This window comes from Sus scrofa, chromosome 4 (genome assembly GCF_054392235.1).
Source record: "Sus scrofa isolate SSC_HxYL_T2T_F1_AM1 chromosome 4, Sscrofa_HxYL_maternal_Yorkshire_Landrace_v2.0, whole genome shotgun sequence".
In the NCBI taxonomy this organism is placed as follows: Eukaryota; Metazoa; Chordata; class Mammalia; order Artiodactyla; family Suidae; genus Sus; species Sus scrofa.
The window spans coordinates 87,255,899-87,275,828 of NC_139386.1; the positions used below are offsets into that span (position 1 = coordinate 87,255,899).

Sequence of the window (19,930 nt, forward strand, 5' to 3'; positions counted from 1 at the left end):
GGCTGTAGTCCAGTCCGATGTTTTTCTGCCCTACCTGTTCTGAATTCACCTCTCGGCACACATGTTGCCTCTGGAACTTGGGGTCTGGTTTCCCATCCTTTCCCATCCAGACAGGCTGATCCGAGGAGTGACCAAGGAGCCATCAGGCTGCGCATAGGTGTAAGACTCTCTTTGCCTCTGAATCCCACCGTATGAGGACAGCCACTCGCATGGCTGGGTGTGTATGTGGTGGAGGAGTCCGGGATCTGTAAGACATACATTCTTCAGAAATGCCGAGTATGAAAATAAATATGGGCTGGGTCAGAGCCTTAGGTTCATAATTAGTCCTATCTCTCTAGCACCCCTTCCTGATTCCAGATGAATGGTCATGGATGTCAGGGAGGCAGATGGCAAATTGTCTGCTTCACTGGCAAAGAGGATTCAAGAACAGAGCTTGGACCAGCAGCCTCATGGGCTTTATGATATATTACTCCCATATTTAAAAGAATTTTTATTACAGTTGATTTACAGTGTTCTGTCAATTTCTGCTGTACTGCAAAGTGACCCAGTTATATATATATGTGTGTGTGTGTGTATGTATATATGTATGTGTGTGTGTGTGTGTGTGTGTATATATATATATATATATATATATATACTTTTTCTCACATTATCCTCCATCATATTCCATCACAAATGACTAGATATAGTTCCCTGTGCTACACAGCAGGACCTCATTGCTTATCCACTCCAGATGCTATACATCTACTAACTGCAAACTCCCAATCCATCCCACTCCTAACCTCTCTCCTGTGGCAACCACAAGTCTGTTTTCCACGTCCATGAGTTTGTTTCTTTTCTGTAGATAGTTTCATTTGTGCCATTTATTAGATTCCAGATATAAGTGATATCATACTGTATTTGTCTTTGTCTTTCTGACTTCACTTAGTATGAGAGTCTCTTGGTACAACCGCTATGGAAAACAGTATTCCCATATTTTAAAGAAATGGATTGAAATCCTCCTTAATCTAGCGAGCCCACACAAGGCCAAGCTTGCTCCATCAAGCCAACTGTTAGGGGACAGCAATTCCAAAGGCACCTTTCTACAGGCAGGAAGGAGAGTGGGCACATGTAAGATGCACCCCCCTCCCGCCAATGAGTGACAGGGCAGGGAGGGGCCACGTGGCCCCCGCAACTCTTTCCCTCTTGGAGAGTAGGATGGAAGTTGCCTACTGCAGAAAACTCGAAAAGTAGGGGATACACCTTTCCCCCCAAGATGTCAGGAGGAAATAAGCAATGAGGTTAATAGTCATAAGGCCCTGGGTATGAAATTGAAGGACCCCTCCCACCCTCCCATCTGTGCCCCATTGTTAGGGGGTAGTAATCCTGGGGGAACCGTTAATGAGCTTCCAGTCCTGAGGGTCTCCATGTGGCTCTGGGGAATCTCTGACCAAGAGTGGAGGGGCAGAGACAACATTCAGGTTTGTGGACATTTACAGCCGTAGCTACTCCAGGGAGCAGAAAGATCAGAGAACTCTTTCAACCATGTAAACATTTGAATATCCTCCTAGAAAGTATTTATTAAGCCTTTTCTACAAGCCAGGCCTAAGCTGGCATCTTAGGAAGAACTGTTTCATTATCACGGTAACCCCCTAAAGTAATGGCTATGCCACGATCTTCTCATTACAGATGAGGGAGCTGAGGTTAGATACATAGCCTCTAAGATTTCCCAGAGAGTAAGTTAAGATACTCCCCTCCCAGGCCAGTTCCAGAATGGCCATGGTCCTGGCCCCCCTCTAACTGTTTTTCTCCCTTCTCTCTCAGAAGCTGCCAGGAACCCTATTCTTCATGTGCGAGCCGACGTGCATAAGTCCTTGGACAGTTACGCAGCCAGCCTGGCCAAAGCCATTGAGGCTGAAGCCAAAATCAACTTATTTGGGGAGGAGGCTTTGCCTGGGGTCTTGCTGGCGGCACGGACGGTGCCAGGGGCTGGCTTTGGGAGTCGCCGGGGCAGCAGAACTCTGGCGAGTCAGAGGCTGCAGCTGCAGAGCATCGACGAGGGGAACATTTTAGCTGCAGAACAGAGATGAGGGCCTCCCCGCAGGATGCCCATTCCCGTCTGGGCCAGGGCCCTGGGAGCAACATCTGGTCTTCAGTCATCAGACGAAAAACCTCTGAACACAACGTCTGTGAGTGACTTCGGTGTCTGTTGTGAGACCCCACCAGGCTTCTTGTGGGCCCCAGTGACGAGACCAGAGGCACCTAGAGCATAAAGAAAAGCAGGTGGAGGTGTGGTTGTGACTTTGTGGGAGGCGGGGCTGAGAGGGGGACTGGTGAGCACGGCCGGGAGGAAACCACCATGTGGGTCGCTTCCTCTTCTTCACAACCTGTGTCCTGGGAGTCCAGCCACGCACTGTCCCAAGGCCTCAGGCGAGCCCTTCCCGATGCACTTTGGAGGACGGCACTTCCGTGTAGTGGGTCTGGGCCGTGTGGGGCCGTCAGTTCTGCACTAAACGGTCCCCAGAAGAGAATCCAGCAGCAGAGCACCCCAGATCCATTTGCCACACGCTGTGTCCTGGTTATGACTTTGCCTTTGGTGGAGACACCTGCTGGTGCTAGAGGGGACAGGCCGGGGGCCCAGGGGGATGTTGTTGCTGAGAACAAGGCCCATCGTGTCCGCCTCCCTGTGGGCTTATTCTTTGATGTTTCAAAAGCAGGGAGAAACCACTGTAAAAGACAGGAGAGAGGCGCAGATACCAGATGTTTCATTTCTAGTTTTAAAAAACAATCCGTTTGGTTAGGACGCACCATGATCTTACTGAGCCCGAACGGGGCCACAGGGCCACGTGCTGCTGGGAAATAGAGATACTGTTGGAATCCTGTCACATAGGAAAACGTCGTGGAATAGATTCTGTTTGTGAGGTTTGATTGACCATTTAGATTAGCTGGCTGCCAGGTGCACAGGGAGTTCTCCCGTAGGCAGCAGCTACTAGTTCCCTGCCCTGGGCAGTTTGAGACAAGAGAGACTTGGAGTGAGCAACCTGCCTTCTGGCCTGGCTCTGTCTTACCTTATCATTTGGGACTTCTGTCACCTCTAGGAATCTGGGAAATGAGATAAGGGATTGGAGAGTTGGATTGAATGGTTGCCAGGATCATTTCTAACTCTGGTCTTTGATGTTTTTGAATTTGTAGCTTAGGGAAAAAAAAAAAAGGGCATCCCATGGACTAACATTTGCACAGTTTTTGTGTGTGGCTTCTCATGTGTGTGTGTGGAGGGGTGGGCTGGTCCAGTTGGTCTATTACGAGCATGTCCTGACACAGTGCCAACCAGCAAGACACATAAATGGGGCCAGAGGGCACCTCCTCGAGGTGAAAGGGGAGCTGCGGATTATGGTTCATATGCTGGATCTTCCCCGCCTCCCGTGAGTCAGGATGGCAGTTGAAGTGGGGGCTTGGAGTCAGGTCTGTGCTGACTGGAACCACCTGTGCCTGCCCTTCAGCCTGAATGATTAAATCAGCCAAGTGCAGGACCTTCCCCGCCTTCAGAATTCCAGGTGATTGGCAAAGGGTAGATTCCAAGATCCAGCTGCGTCTGCTACAGGGGCAGCTGTTCCAGAAAGTGAATGACCTTTGCAGTGTTCTTTGGGGTCTAGCTAGCTCTTGGTGAGGCAGTGTCTCTACTGTGTGGCTGGTCCCCTAGTGTGCAGTTTACAAAAGACTTTCCTGAGACCTGGGGGCTTGCTAACCTTCCCAATGATCATCTGATCATCAACAACCCCTGTGGGTCAGCTGGGTGCCAGGCACTGGTCGGATTCTGGATGAGAGTGGGAAGAAGCAGGTGGCTTTTCCAGAGGAGCAGAGGGCAGTTTCACCTGTGGGTTCTGCTGATAAGATGTGCAGATCAGGGAGTTCCTTTTGTGGCTCAATGGGTTAAGAACCTAGCGAGTATCCATGAGGATGCCGGTTTGACTGCTGGCCTTGCTCAGTGGGTTAAGGATCTGGCACTGCAGCAAGCATAGGTGTAAGTCACAGATGTGGGCTCGAATCTGGCATTGCTGTGGTGGTGATGTAGGTTGGCAGCTGCAGCTCTGATTCGACAGCTAGCCTAGGGACTTCCATATGCTGCAGGTGCAGTCCTAAAAAGAAAAAAGAAAAAAAAAAAAGATGTGTAGATCAGTCAGACTCTGCTCTCACTCCTGGGTGGCATGCCTAAATCTGAGGGCATTTATGTTCCCTATGTGTGATTTTTTTTTTTCCCCTAGCACTTGTCCTTGTCTAGTTTCTAAAGGGGCTATATTCCTGAGCATCTAGTGTGCACTGAGGTGGAACAGGGCAGAGAGACCTTTACAGGCAAGTTAGAGTAACTCACGATGGCCCCCAGGCTAGGCCTTTTTGAGTGCCGCAAAGTGGCTTGCAACCCAAGGGTTGGAGAGTACTTCCCCTGGACTGTAGTTGGCTGGGCTCTAGGGAAAGAGTCCTGGGACCCACCAGGTCCCCACTGGCTGATCCTAGACTAGCTGCGATACACTGGGATTTAATCTAAGCTAATCTAAAAGTACAAAAGCGTTCTCTGTGTTTGCCCTTTTCCGCTGAGGTCTGTTTATTCATCTACCAGGCATCACATCTATGTGCAAAGCATTGTAAACATTGGTTACTACTTGATTACTAACACTGGCTCTGTGAGTAGTAACATTAGAGTGTTTTCACTCTAACATAGGGAGAGACCTGGAGGCGACTGAGGCTAAATAGCAAAGTCAGGTAATGATTATTGAAAGAACTGCAGACTCCAGAGGGAGGTGATTATTTCCAAGTAGAGGAGTTGGAGGCAGCTCCGTGCAGAAGGTGACTGCTGGCACCAAACCTTGGAGGATGTCTGGCAGCTAGAACTATATTTTGAATATTCAGGAATTCAGTTTCCTTGATACGGCCTGAGTGGAAAAAGAAGAGCAAGAAGGAGGTGGGTGAGGAGAGGAAGACATCACCCAGTACACTGAGAGGCATTTTTTTACTGGCACATGGAAGTTCCTGAGCCAGGGATCAAACCCGTGCCACAACAGTAACCAGAGCTGCTGCAGTGACAACACTGGATCCTCAACTTGCTATGCCACGGGAGAACTCCTGAGAGGCATTTTTGAGGATACCTGTCCTTAGCACAGGAGGTCAAAACCCCAGCTTCCTTCACTGAAGCCAGGCCGTTAGCTTTATTCTGCTGTGCAGGGGCAGCCGGAGGCCTTCCTGAGGGGGCCGCGTGGACAGTGGCAGGTAGGACATTTGGCCACTCGTTCACTTAAAAATCTAGTCCCGTTGTCTGGCTTTGAAAACCGTTTTAGGACAGTTGCCCATCTCCGCTTCTTTCATGGGATTGCCACTTGACCAGGTTCCCATGCTGTCCCCTAGATAGCAGGTTTGGGGGCTAGTGTGACCCAGAAGGCACTGGAGTCTCACACCACACCACAGAGCACACAGCTCAACACCCCTTTGCCTTTTCCCAGGCCAGATGCACCAAAGTGAAGTTCAGGGCCTTAGGCACTAGGTGGCAGCAGTGTGGCTGTGATGCCACTGGCAGTTCCTGGAGGCAAAGGGCTAAGGATAAACCTAAAGGCTTGTTTGCTTCTGGGTTAGAGCTCTTACTCTGAACTCCTGGTCTCTACTGCAGTCCTCGGCCTTTAAAGGACCACCCAGCCAGCTTGCTTACAAGTGTGACCCCATTCAGGGTCACAGGTACTGCCACTGCTCAGCTCTGTGATCTTAAGCAAATCCCTGCTGTAGAAGGAGGGTTGAGGAATGTAAGACAAGGGCCATCTGGTGCTAACGTCAAAGTTTGATTCTCATTTAAGGAGCCGCTAGGTAGTCTCTGAGCGGCCAGCGAGACTAACTCAGGTATTTGCAATAGGCCAAGGACGTTTAGGGTGGACAGGAAAGGGGGGAAAAGTGCTTTGATATAATGAGAGGCCCTATTAGCCTGTTCAGATTTAACTAGATGAGTTTATCTCTGTCCTGACAGTTGGTCCCTGAAATCCTTGCAGATTAGACAGATCTCTAGATGGACCACAGGGTATAGTCATGACAGGGGCTCAGCTGTGAGCCCCAGCTATCTCCAGTCTGGAAGGAACCTTGGAAGTGATGTAGCTACAAAAGGGTGAGGCACTGATACGTACTGAGTGCCTACTGCATAACTGACCTGCTAAGACATCTGAGTGCCTGTCTTGTGCATTGGTTAGGCATTTCTAAGTGCTTTCTCTCATTGCCCATCTGTGCAAATGTGGTATCATGGGGACTGTGCAGGCTTGGGTCCCATGCTGCTATCTATTAGCAGGCTGTCCTTGGGCCACTTACTTATTCTGTATTGGTTTTCTCATCTATAAAATGAACTTTGTAATCTGTTTCTAAGTGGAGACATGGACTCCAGGGGAGCTTCCCTCTTAGGTGATGATGTGGATTCAAGCATTCAGCCCAGTATCTGGGGCAGAGTTGATGCTGAGCCACTGCTCTCTCTTCTCCATGCAGTCAGTGGGTGTATTATTCCTGCTTTACAGGGCTCGCTATGACAAGAAGTGAGCATCTGGAAAAGATAACTGTTATCCTAGATAAGAGGTATTGAAGGTGGTTGCCATGGGGATTGTCATGTTTGCTGTATAGCACAAAGGGACGTGGTGGGAAAGGGGACAGCAGTAGAGAGGAGGGAGGAAAGGCAGTAGCATTTGGAACTAAGGAGCAAAACTTTTCTGAAAGTTACTGGTTAGTGAAGACGATGGCGCCCAGGGCTGGTGTGGTGTCTGGAATTAAAGCACAAGCTCAGCTTCGACCTCCCTTACAGTCCAGAAAGGGTGCTCTCCCAGAGATGACCTGTAGTGACAGTGACTCCTAGGGTCACAGGCTCTCTGATCCTCCAAGCCCCCGAGGGAAGAGGAGGTGCAGGATCAACAGGCCATGCCACTGCCCACAGCATACAGAGCCCCTGCTGAGTCCCAGGGGAGAGAAGGAAAATCATAATTTTCACCCTGAACCAAAGGAAAATGGCTGTGAGCACAGTCAAATGTGACCACAGAAGGAGCAAAGCCAGACCGTCCTTCTGGGTTGGGGAGAGGGACACATGGAATCCAGGGAGGCCTAGAGAAGTGAAGGGACCTGCCCAATGTCTCAAAGCCAGTCAGCGCTGGAATGCCAGGTCTTGGCCATGCGACTGAGAGAAGGAAAGAACCAGCTTTGCTGCTGGAGGAGGATGAGGGATAGTTCACAGTTGTCATAGTTAGAAGAATAGGGCAGCAGGGCTTTATTAGGTAGGTAGGTAGAAGTACTGTAAACCCAAGGAGTTTGCAAGATTGGAATATGGCTTGCTAGACCTCTAAAAAACTGCAGGCCTAAGGAAAGTGATTGGATTCAGTGGAAAGAATTCAAAGCATAAACTCAAATCTGCATAAGATTACCAAGAGCACAGTTCTGCTCAGTGTTATTTTTAGGAGAACAAAATACAAAAAGCTGTTCCTTTCCCTCAGAAAGTGTTTTCCTAAGCAGTATTAATAGCTTAGAAATTAGAAGCCACTCGTTTCTCCTTCTGACAACACCATTTTGAAGTATCACTCATCACAGGAGAGTCAGGCCTGCGTGGAGGAAAAGACAGTTTTAGGGTGGCTCACAGGCCTGGGCAGGCAAGGCTGCCGCCTGTTTGGCTGGAAATCGGTCTGCGATGTGGACATCTTAAGGGACAGAGTCCTGTGCTGTGTTCTGATAACGGACCCCTGGAAGCACAAGTGGTTAAAAACCAGCCTTCAAAATGAAGACAAACTAATCCTGAAACACAGTTCACCTGAAGTATTTGGATGTTCCTTAAAGATTAAAAAATGCTTAGGATTATTATAAATCAATATTTACAAACAAGTGTATTAAGAATAGTTTTGTTTCCCTGATTAAATACCTGGTTTTGGGATGTGTACAGCTGTGGAAACTGAATCTGTACTTGAACTTGTGGACTGTGGACTTCTGGGGTGTCTCCCTCTTTACACCTCACCCCTGTTTTCTGCAGACATATCCGGTCTCCAGCCTCCCTCCCTTTGGGCAGTAAGAGGCCAACTGTTGCAGAGTTGTGGTGTGGGGATGTCCATCCCACTATCACCTGGTATGTCCATGTGTTTTTTCACAGACGCCCCCAAGACAATTAGATTAATAGAATATTGTTCAGTGACTTCCAGCATGACCAGGAAATGCACCACCAACACCATTAACCCAGAGTTTTTAAAGGCGGATTAATGAACAGCAGTGCTCTCAGTAGGTCCATCTCATACCAAAAGTCAAAGCGTGGGTGGTAGATTGTCAGAGACTCAGAACAACCTCAAGGCACAGAGCCCTTCACCTTTACCTGACCATGCACCTGCCACCACGAAGGCCAAGGTCATTTTTCTGAGGAGGTATGGGCACCAGGGTCCAGTGGGGATCCCCCCCGCAATACACACTGAATCATGGGAGCAGCCAGGACTTATCAATTCTGCTTCTGTAGAATGTTTTCTGTCTTTACTGCCTCATTGACTGCTTGTCTGGACTGCCCTGCTCCTTTGTAACATACAACACCAGAACTACAAAATTGCTAAAAGATAGGAAGCCTAATTCCCTGGGCAAATACTTTAATATTTGAGGTCTTAAATAAGTTTTAGGAGTTCCTGTTGTGGCACAGTGGAAACGAATCCGACTAGGTACCATGAGGTGCAGGTTTGATCCCTGGCCTTGCTCACTGGGTTAAGGATCCTGCGTGGCTGCAGCTGTCTGTGGCCGGCAGCTACAGCTCCGATTTGACCCCTAGCCTGGCAACCTTCCATATGCCTTGCGTGCGGCCCTAAAAAGACCAAAAAAAAAAAAAAAAAAAAAAAGTTTTAGAGCAATTTTAGTTTCCTGGCAAAATTGGGCAAAAAGTTCAGAATCCCCCCACTCCCACCTGCCCAGCCTTCCCCACTATCAACATTCAGCACTGGAGTGAACAAATGCTATTTTGATTTTTTCCAGTTGCTTCTCTTGCCAAGGAGTTATCTCCCCCTTGACTCCATTGAGTCCTCCAGCTTGTTCTGTCAGTCTTCTAGCACTTCTCTACAGCATAACCCTGTTACTGTTTTCCTACAGTGGAAGACACAGTGTGCTATTGTTTGCTTCAGTGGTCTCTTCGGTTATTCTGTAAAGCCCTAAAACCTCTGTGGTTTCATGTGGTCCTAACACAGCCCCTGGGAGGTAGCTGGTGCAAATGAGATTACCTCCATTTTTGGGAGGAGAAAACAAGCCCACAGAAGTCAGGTGGCTCGAGCAGGTCACATAACCATTTGGGAACCAGAAGCTAAGACCCTGGCACTTTTTGGAAATCAGGTAGTTGCCCTATTTGGGTAAGTCTCTCATTCCTTTCCCTTTAGCCATTTAGCATCTTCTTAATATGGATATATATGTGTCCTGCCTGGGGTAAGAGCTAGATGTTGAGGTCCAAATGCAGTTACCAGGCCAACTTGAGTTATTTTCCCTCTATCCCAAAACAGCCTGTCTTCTCTCAGCAGTAGGTGATCCTGGGCTTGCTGCATCTTCTTGGGAGGAGCATCCCTGGTCTCCATAGGGGAGATGCTTTGCCTGGCCACAGCTCTGAGTCTGTTCGGGGCCCAGCCAGAGAGAGCAGCATGGCAGTTTAGGAGACAGGAGGGAGAATGACTGAAGGGTTAAGTCTGCAGGGGCAGCGTCAGGTCATAACCCATAAGATACAGACCTGGGTGTAGATGGCTTAAGTCGAGTGAAGAGGGACACCAGAGGTGAGGAAGACCAGGAACTAGAAGACTGAACGGTCAATAGCTTTTAGATGAAATCTAGACATTGGAGTTGGGAAGGCCAGAAGCCAGAGGTCTCGGAACTAGCTTGTGCTAATGTGGTATGTGAATGTCCATGATGCTGTGGGATTGCTCGAAGTCTAACTCCTATACATGGGGAATGAGGGACCACTAATCATGAGAGACGATGACCAGAGGTGGAGGTAAAGTGCTTTAGAAGGAGAAATGAAAACAAAGCTCCTCTATGTGATTCGGTCACACAGAAGTCAAAACAGAAAAGGTTATTAAATCTAGAAAAGAATAGAGAAAGACAATCTTTTTACAAGGAAAGATTTAGAAAATGTGGTTCAAGGTAGCAAAGCATTTAAACAAAAAGACAAATTCAGGATATCTTAAAACAACCAAATTCTTTAATTAGAAAGCAACAAACATGCAAATGGCAAGTGTAGAAATTTATTTGAACCAACATTTTCACTATAATGAAAATTACTCTTCAACATTGATCCAAGCTCCCACATCTGAAGGTTAGGGAAAATATTGCACTTTGCATTTTCTAGCACTCCTCATACACGGCAAAAAGTTTTTAAAACATTTTGCTAGTTTTGTATTACACACGCTCCCAAATTCATGCACACAATCATTTCAAATCAATGTTAGGTTATCCCCCCAAAAGGGAAAAACTCCAAAAAAACCCATAACCTTTAAAATTGCACTAAAGCTCTGTAAAGGAAAAAATATAATAAATGTCTTATACAAATTTCAGAACATCTAAGTGCTTGCCAATAAGAGTTGATTATTCCTCATCCTCATTTTCATTCTCCTGACCAGAGCCTTCCGATCTGTCACCCTCCAGTCGGTCTGGAAAACACAGATATGAGACAGAAAGAAACACCTTTAATATTACAATTAAGGAGTTCCCATCGTGGCGCAGTGGTTAACGAATCCGACTAGGAACCATGAGGTTGCGGGTTCGATCCCTGCCCTTGCTCAGTGGGTTAACGATCCGGCGTTGCCGTGAGCTGTGGTGTAGGTTGCAGACGCGGCTCGGATCCCGCGTTGCTGTGGCTCTGGCGTAGGCTGGTGGCTACAGCTCCGATTCAACCCCTAGCCTGGGAACCTCCATATGCCGTGGGAGCGGCCCAAGAAATAGCAACAATAACAACAACAACAACAACAACAACAACAAAAGACAAAAAGACAAAAAAAAAAAAAAAAAAAAAAAAAAAAAAAAAAAAAAATTACAATTAAATAATTTTCAGTGCCTTTTACTTAAAATTAACTAGAATTTATGTAATTCCACACAGCATCATGTAAAAGTCAATTCACAGCTGTGTGTAGGTAAGTTATTTTTTTTTTTTTGGCCTCTAGAGACAAAAGACTAAAGGAAACACAGCATTATTAACTTTGAGTATTCATAACTTAAAAGATATGAAAATTATTTAAAAAAAAAAGCCAAACCCTAAAGATCTACAGCAGTGGTTTTCACACTGTTCCTTGGCACCTAGGAGCCCAAGGAGGTGTATCAGTTGTCACCAAGGGGAGTTTGAGGGAAGCTGTGTGAGAGAACCTGGGGACCATTCATGAGGGTCTGTGTATTTCTGTTTATAAAAATATTTCTTAAACATCTGCTGTGTTCCAGGAGACAATGGTGACCAAAATAGTCACAGTCTCTGACCTCAAGGAGCTTATCTAGACTGAACACTCAAGTGCGCGTATAATTACAACCTGGCAGGCGGGCACAGCATGTCCTCTCGAGTTTCCTGATTTACACTTGCTGTTCCTCTGCTTGGGACACTTTCACCCAGTTCTTCGGCTATAAAGGTTCTGCTTACTCATCGCCATACAACCGTTATCCCCCTCTGTGAAACTCTTCCTAGAATTTTTACAGCACCCAACTGGCAGAATTATAAACTAACTCCTTCATTCACATTCCAGAATATTTTACCTGTACAAAGATGATTCTAATTGCTATAATGGTTAGACTGCAAATCTTCTTGCAGCCTAGTCTGAGCTCTTGGGAGAGGAGTTTTTTTGGGTTTTTTTTTTCTTCTTTTATGGTTGCACCCACAGCAATGTAAATTCCCAGGCCAGGAACTGAATCCCAACCACAGCTACAGCAACACCAGATCTTTTGACCCATTGCACCACAGTGGGAACGCCTAGGAGTTATCTCTTTTTATCTTTATTGCCTCAGAACCTATTACAAGATGGTCAGTGAAAGTTTACCAATAGGGAGTTGCTGTTGCGGCTCAGCGGAAATAAATCTGACTAGTGCCCATGAAGATGTAGGTTAGATCCCTGATCTCACTCAGTGGGTTGGGGATCTGGCGTTGCTGTAAGCTGTGGTATAGGCCAGCAGCTATAGCTTTGATTCCCCTGGGAACTTCCGTGTGCCGTGGGTACTACACTCAAAAGCAAAATAAATAAGCAAACAGTTACCAGATAAATGAATATAAGTTTTACTAAGAAAATATACATTACATTAGCTTATGTAAAAAAGGCAACAGTATCAAATCTCTACCACCACTAAGATGGAAACCTTTCTGCTACAGAAACATTCCTCCAAGGTAACCTGGGGGAAAAAAGATTAGACCTAGGGGATGTTCAATCCCACTATCAATACCAAGAGAAGACTGAATCCTGAGATTTTATTTATTATCTACAGAAGCTTAAACACTTGCACTGATTCTAGGTCAGTGACACCTTTGTACAGAATGGACTGGATGTTTAATTATCCATGTGAATTAACAGATAAATCCTCGCTATGCTGATTCCATTTTGATGTCAAACTAATGAGCTATGTATGTGCGTATGACCTGTAACCTGAATTACATAAATTGTAGTTATTATTTTGGGTCTCACCTGCAGCATGTGGAAATTCCCAGGCCAGGAACCGAACCTGTGCCACAGCAGCGACCTGAGCTGCTGCAGTGACAATGCCAGATCCTTAACCTGATGTGCCACAAGGTAACTTCAAATTTTAACTGTTATTATATAAAAAGTATTCAATACATATTTGTAAGACAAATGAACACAAAAGATTATAACAGACCTTCACAGATCTATGGAATCTCGACACAGTGGAAGACTTTCTGATCAATAAAGGGCTATTTAAGGATGTTAGTAGAAAAGAGATTATACTGTTTTTATTGTGTGATACACTTCTATAAGAGAACAAAACATGACGATGCTATTCTGCTTAACTAGAGTATCATGGGTAGGATACAAATGATGATATTTAACACACCTATTCTGTCATATTAGTGGAGCATGAGGAAGCAGTACCAGCCTTTCTTGAAATGTGCAAGGTTCCCCGAGTTCTTTTTGGTTGTCGCACTATGAACGAAGCTGGGGAAGTGGAGGGTTAAAAAATGTCACGGCTTTCAAATCAGGGAGAATTAGAATTCTCAGGAGTATAAAAGCAAGCGATAAGGAGTCAGGTGAGGGCCTGGAGTCTCTTACAGAGGGCACAGAACGACTGACAGTGGCTGCTGGAATGAAGAAGAGGGCAGAACATTTGTTCTTACATCCTTCTCACTTAACTGCTGCAGAGTCATTTCTCTCAGAATATAAACCCAATTTCTAAGAATAAATTAAATGAATCTTTTGTTCACAGAGTGCTACTGAGGTAGTAAAACTGCAGAGCAGTTCAACAGTTTCACAAATCTCTGTTTGGCAAACATAGACCATGGAGGTCTGAGGAACACTGTGTTCTTATAAATGAAACCTAGAAATAAGAATCGCTTCTATATCCACTGTTTTCAAAAGCAGACAACACCAAACTGCTTTTGTAAATAAGGTTTACATTTGCAGAAAGGTTCCTTTTATTCTCTGTTAGAAATATTTATTTAAGAAATTATGTTTTTTTTTTACCAGGGAAGATAAGATATGAAGAGAAAATAAGGTTGCTGGGAGGGTGGGGTAGGAGGGGGAGGGGACAGGGAAATCTGAAAAAAACTTTCCAAAGGAAACTTGTGTTCCACCAAAAAGAATCTAACACTCATTGTTAGCTAGAGGTTTGATACTAGAGCTTCACTCATTCATTCATTCATTCATTCACCCACCCATTTGTTCCTCAAACATCTACTGGGTACCTATCTTATGCTAGGTACTTGTCTAGCAGGTAGATATCCAGCTGTGAATAAGACAAACTAGGTCTCGGTTCTTAATGAGCTCACTTTCTAGAGGAGAAAAATAGAAAACTAATGGGTTCTCTTTCAATCTGTGTAACAAGACAACAAATGAAGAAATGAAGTTAGAGTAAGACAAAGAAAACAGACATTGCCCAGAAAGTGACAGAGTAAAAAGGAGGGTGTGAGAAGGCCTATGAAGCAACTTCATAGTGGGTGACTAGGGGAGACCTTTCTCAGGAGGTAACACTGGAGCTGAGACCTCAATTGTGTGTTCAATTATTAGGGAAGCTGGGGGACAACTTTAAGCTTTTTAGGCAGAGAAAACAGCCAGTGAAAAGGTCCTGAATATGCTAACAAGCTTCACAAGTCCAAGGAGGAGAAAAGTAGCCGTTTATGGATGAAATGTGGTAAGCTCAGGGACTCAGAAGCTGGCAGGTCAAGGTCATGCAGGACCTTGCGTGCAGACCTACATCTTGTAGACCAGAGTATGAAGTCTGAGTTTTATCTTAGGAGCCATGGGGAACCCCTGACAATTTTAAACAGGAATGACATAATCTATATTTTAAAGAAGGGGGTCAGCAAACTATGGCCCCTGAGCAAATCCACTCACAGCCTATTTCTGTAAATAATAAAGTTTTATTAGAACAGAGCCATGCCCTTCACCTATGTATTATCTATGGCTTCTCTGAACAACGTCAGAGATGAGTACAGAAACCACATGGCTCACAAAGCCTATTTCCTCTCTGGCCAATAAAAAAAACAAAAAGTTTACTGACCCACATTTTAAAAAGATCCCTCCAGCTGCTATGTGGAAATCAGACTGTATGAAGGTAAGATGAGAAGCAGGGAGACCAAGGGTAAATGGATATGATTATATTCTGGAGTAAAACTACCATAATTTACTGATGGAGTGAATTTACTGATGGATGACTTGGTAAGTGATTGTGAGCTCAACAGGATGCTAGGCTCTACAGATCCATCATGGACATGTGCCAAGATCCAAAGGTATGAAGGGATGCTTCAGGGTTTCATAAATAGTGTTAACACATCTGGACTCCATCCTAAGAGAATGGGGAGGCACAGGAGAATCTGAAGGCGAGAAACTGATCAGATTCTAATATATTCTAGAAGAGCTCAGAATATTTAACACATACAATTATCATCTCTCCAAAGCCTATCAAAGCTTCTGGGGATCTCAGAACTGCCTTTATCTCTCAAGACATTGCTTAGACTAAAAGTCCTTACTATAGCATTCTTGAAAATAATTTTGGTTCCTTTTTTAAAATGCAGAAGCTCAAACCCTATTCAGATAAAACAAATCAGAATCTTTAATGGATAGGAACCAAGTACTTATAATTTTAAAAGGGGAATTTGAAGTACACCCTTGATTAAAAATCACAGCTTTAACAGGAAGGAGCTGTCTAGTATCTATTCCCTGGACTTCTGAGGAAGCCTCGCAGAGTAATGGAGGAGCTGAAGTATTCTGTGGCTAACTGATGCTTCTTTGATCAAAGTCCACTAACTCTCCTTGAATATGCTTACATTACTGTACTTGGAATACAGGACAAAGAAGAAGATAGGAAAGGAATAGCTGACTGACTCATCAAATAAATAGATATCTTAAGGATAAAAGCAGCAGAAATACAAACTCTTGGGCCCTTTTTTTTTTTCTTTTGGCCATGCCTAAAAGTTCCTGGGCAAGGGGCTAAACCTGTGCCACAGTAGCCACCCAAGCCACTGCAGTGACAACACCAGATCCTTAACCCACTGCACCACAACAGAACTCCGTGGGTAGCTTTTCCTATCTAGTCTTTTACATAAGAGAAATAAGAGGGTGAGTTAAGCTGACTAAACCAACTAGAAATTGTCTCTTTTTGATTGCTGGCAAAAAACAGAAGAAAGGGAACCTTTATATTATAAAATATCTAATTCTAAAATCAAAGGACAGTAATAACTATTAACTAACAAACTGTTGCCACATTAGCACCCATTTAAAACAGATTCTTGCACAAATGAAGGAAAATTAGTTTCCTCTGGAAAACTCAGGAAGAGTTCTTAACTCTTAAGAACAAGCAAATTTTAGTTTTCATAATCAGTGAATGTTTTTCTTGTTCTATAAAATGCTGCCTCAAATCTGAAATCCAAATGGATGAACTTTAAGGGTTACTGTAACTGAAGAAAACAGATCAAAAGATGTTACAGTGATTAATAACACGAGAACACAGAGAAGTACTGCACAAATATTTTGTTGGACTACTAACAGTGTTTACATTTTTAGGTTTATTTTTTGTTTTGACCATTTGAAATTTTCACTCTTTCCTTGTCATAGGTTAATATTTACAATTTGAGGGTTATTTTCTCTCCAGCTCTATTTATTACAGACCTAAGAGGCTTCTTTCAATTTCTCAGATGTACTACATCTCTCCCCTCCAGGACTTGGACGAATGCTACCTACTATTTACTCTGCCTGGAATACTTCTCTCTCCCTTTCCCACTCTGAGGAAGAGACATGCAGTCTGCTGCTTATTTAGACCTGAAGGATAAGTAGAAGTTACCCTAACAAAGAGTGAGGACCAGAGGGAACAGCATGATTATAAAGATCCTGAGATGGGAAAGAGTTTGATGTACTCCCCAATTCAGAGAGTGCCAGAGGGGATGGAGTGGACAGAAAAGGAAAGCATGAACTAGAAAAGCAGTTTGAGAACAGCTCGTCCAGAGGCCTGCATGTCTTATCCATAACTTGAATATGTTCCCACAAGTGAAATTTATAGGTAAAAGCAGAGTAAACATTTGGAAGATAGTTTCAAATTCAGGCTTTACCATTTATCAGTAGTGTGACTTGGGGTAAATTATCACAAATAATCTATTTTGTAAAATGTTGGAGCTAAGAAGGGATAAATTTGAGAAATGACTAGTATCCTGCCTGATACAAGCACACTATAGATGGTGGTGGTTGTATTATTAAGTAATACCCAATATGTGAAAAAATATGTGATACCAGTGAGGAATGATAAACATTAATTGTAATATATGCATTTTATGTATCTGTGGCATTGAACCTCACAGTTTTTTACCTAAAACAAAAAAATATTGAAAAAAACACTGAACTGTTTCAACCCTTTTGGTAGCATGTTACATTCATACATTCATTTTTGTCTGGGCTGTGACTGATTTTGACTAACTCTACCATTAAGGGGTACTTACTATAACATATTTTAAGGTTTATGGTATGATCTTCCACTCTGAGAAGAAAAAGCACATTTGGTAAGTTTTCAAGTGACTTCATCTTTTCATTTTGACACCTTTCAATAAATTTGGCTCATGGGGATATAAATTACTAAGATCCAGAACTCACAGAACTCCTAGTTCAGAAGTTAAGCTGCCTTCATTTTGTAATTTATATAAATCCCTTTAAAGTAGATCTTAAATAATAATAGTAATACTTTTTCAACTCTAATAATGACTTTATTAGCACACCTACAGCTCTTACCAGCTCGGATATGATTCAGTGAAGCCAACATCCTCAACATGAAAGAGGCTGGAACTGTAATGGTATTTCTTGTCTCTTCCAGCATGAGTTCATTTCGAGTTATAACCTATGAGGCAAGTTAAATAACCATGTTAAAGACCACAGAGTAACTGAATCTCTTCCTTAAACATTAGAACAGTGAAGAATCAGCAGGTCCTAGGAGGAATTACTTCATTCTTCATATATATCTATATATGTCTTAATATCCACCTTAAGGCTACTCAGTGCCAAATAATTTAACTTGCATTCAATGGAGTAAGATCAGAAAACACGACTCTTTCAACTGGCAGAAAAACAGGTGAAACTTTGAGGCTACTTAAAACATTCAAGAATTCAATTTATTTCTACTTATAATTTGTTTTCCAGAGCAGTCTACTTTGTGTCCACTTAGTATTTTCCCCTCTAGCAGGACTGATACTTTACAGATTAGTGTTAAAATTATTATCCCTGGGGTCACTTGGGTTCCTCAAGAAAACATTCCCTTGATTAAAGCAAAGTAATCTTGAAAACAAAACCTTTGGACAAGAGTGACCAAAAGAGTGACCAAAGAGTGACCAAATGTCTTAAGTACCAAGAATAGGACTAAATGAACATCCATGAACATCTAGGGATCTGATGTATAATCACAGGCAAAGGAAAAAAGAAAAAGGAAAAGCAAAGAGTGTGGCAAAGGAAAAACAGGAAGAAAGGAAAGCATGAGAGGAAAAAAGATATTAATCTGATCAGCAGTCCTCCAGTGATATTACAGTACATTTTAAACTGATTAGGGTGCCCCTCTGGGCCTTTTACTCTCTTGCCCCAACCTGGCTTTTTAGTCCCAATGAGCTATTCTGGGTTTCAGCACACTGCCAGTTCATTTACCTGACAATAACGTGAAACATGATGATCCTTCTGTCTCAAATGTTCCTTTGCTCCTTGTCTGCCTGGCAATCTTAGTCCAATTTTGTTTCCTCTGTGAGTATTTTCCCATCCCATCTCCTCCATTTGCAAGCACAGCTGTTCCTTTCTACTGGGTTCCCAAACACCAAACATGTGTGCATCGCTGACACTGACCACACTGTCGTCTAGCCATCTGTATGCCTGTTAGTCCCACCAGTCTTTAAGTTCTGAAGGAAGGGTTTATCTTTTTAAATTCAGCACTGTGCCTGACATATACCAAGTGTTTTATAAATGTCTATTAAATGAATAAAAGTACATGTGGAAGTTTTGCTATGACCTGTCAGCTTTGGTTTAGAGTACAAGTTTTCCAACTCACTAATATTTTTAGCAATGACATTATTTTAAGAGGATGTAGTATCAAACTGAGTTGTACTCACCTCCTCATAGAAAGTAAACAATTAGTTAGTAGCTAATTAATGCAATGGACCCTTATTTTCCTAAGAAATCTTATGTAGAAACCCACAAATGAAAACCCTGGTTGAAGCTGAGGAGAAAATCCCCAGTGTTTACCTTTCATATCTTCCATCTTCCTGCTTCAAATCCTTTAAAAAACCTAGAGCTTCAGAGAACTTAGTCTGGAAACTACTGATTTAATAAGAAGCTGAGGAAAACTTGAAATATAATCATACAGGAAAAGATTCTCCAATCATTTGTTCTGCTAACTATTTGGCTATGTTTATGGAGAACAGCTATGGTAAAGCTATTTTCTTAAAAGAAAAGAACAGAGGTTTTTTTTTTTGTTGTTGTTGTTGTTGTTTAATGATTCTTCATTGCAATAAGCACAAAAAGTCAACCTATTTTTCTTAAACTACAAAACACTAAATCTATTATTACTGACAATCAATATTCTAATTAATTGTTGCCTCTCTAGTTACTGCAGTCATGTTGTATTCTTAACTTTCCTTTTTTTCTTAAAATTTGACCTCATTAAATGCATTAACTTGTTTTATGTTAACAACTAATACCAAAATGAGCTGCTTTGATTCTTTTTAAGACAGCACTTAAGGAACAAAGTGAAATATGAAATATAATAAGTATAATAAAAATCTTACTTCATCAGCAAGTTTTCGGTTAAAAATCCTGGACTCTTCTAGTGGTGACCAGATCTTTATGTCATAATCTATTCCAGATGAGGCTAGAACTAGAAATAAGATGGTCATATTAATATAAGGCTAAGAAATAAGCCATTAATTCATATAAATGTATAATGTATATATGCATGTATGTATATGTACAGCAAAATTGAGCTAGAATGGAAACTGTACCAACACATTTAACTGTTAACTGAGAATATTATTTTGAGAATTTCCTAAAAGTTACCTTAAACACAATTTTAAGATCATCTTGAAATCACATTTTTTTTTTCTTATTTACTGCTTCTTTATGAGAAATATGGGCAATTTCAAATGGAAGGCAAGAACAAGCCAATACTCCTTTGTTCTGATAAATTAATTCAGACAAGTGAAGATTAAAAGATTTGAGAATGTTCAGTTTGGATAAGTAGTAAAAAGTTTAATCAGCTGAACCTCTCACAGCTGATAAAACTTAGAACTATTAGGAAG

At 43.0% G+C, this 19,930-nt stretch overlaps 2 protein-coding genes across 58 annotated transcripts in view; one reads left to right on the forward strand and one right to left on the reverse strand.

The window, feature by feature from the left end:
• Positions 1-7,912, forward strand: part of GPR161 (G protein-coupled receptor 161) — a 65,065-nt gene extending 57,153 nt beyond the window's left edge. For 6 of the 8 annotated variants that reach the window (XR_014843920.1, XM_085022501.1, XM_085022499.1 and 3 more), the window contains one exon: positions 1,804-2,661. Coding sequence is in view for 7 of the 8 variants with exons in the window: in XM_085022501.1 (XP_084878627.1) it covers positions 1,804-2,069 (266 nt within the window). In the remaining variant the exon portion in view is untranslated. Of the gene's footprint in view, positions 1-1,803 lie in introns of all 8 variants that reach the window. The other 2 variants (XM_021089471.2, XM_021089473.2) reach the window with 1 other exon arrangement.
• A 2,245-nt stretch (positions 7,913-10,157) lies between these two features.
• DCAF6 (DDB1 and CUL4 associated factor 6) overlaps positions 10,158-19,930 on the reverse strand; it is a 158,388-nt gene continuing 148,615 nt past the window's right edge. For all 50 annotated transcript variants that reach the window (XR_014843918.1, XR_014843916.1, XR_014843917.1 and 47 more), the window contains 3 exons: positions 19,421-19,509; positions 17,391-17,496; positions 10,158-10,625 (listed from right to left, as the gene is read on the reverse strand). Coding sequence is in view for 41 of the 50 variants with exons in the window: in XM_021089470.2 (XP_020945129.1) it covers positions 10,561-10,625; positions 17,391-17,496; positions 19,421-19,509 (260 nt within the window). In the remaining 9 variants the exon portion in view is untranslated. The remainder of the gene's footprint in view (positions 10,626-17,390; positions 17,497-19,420; positions 19,510-19,930) is intronic.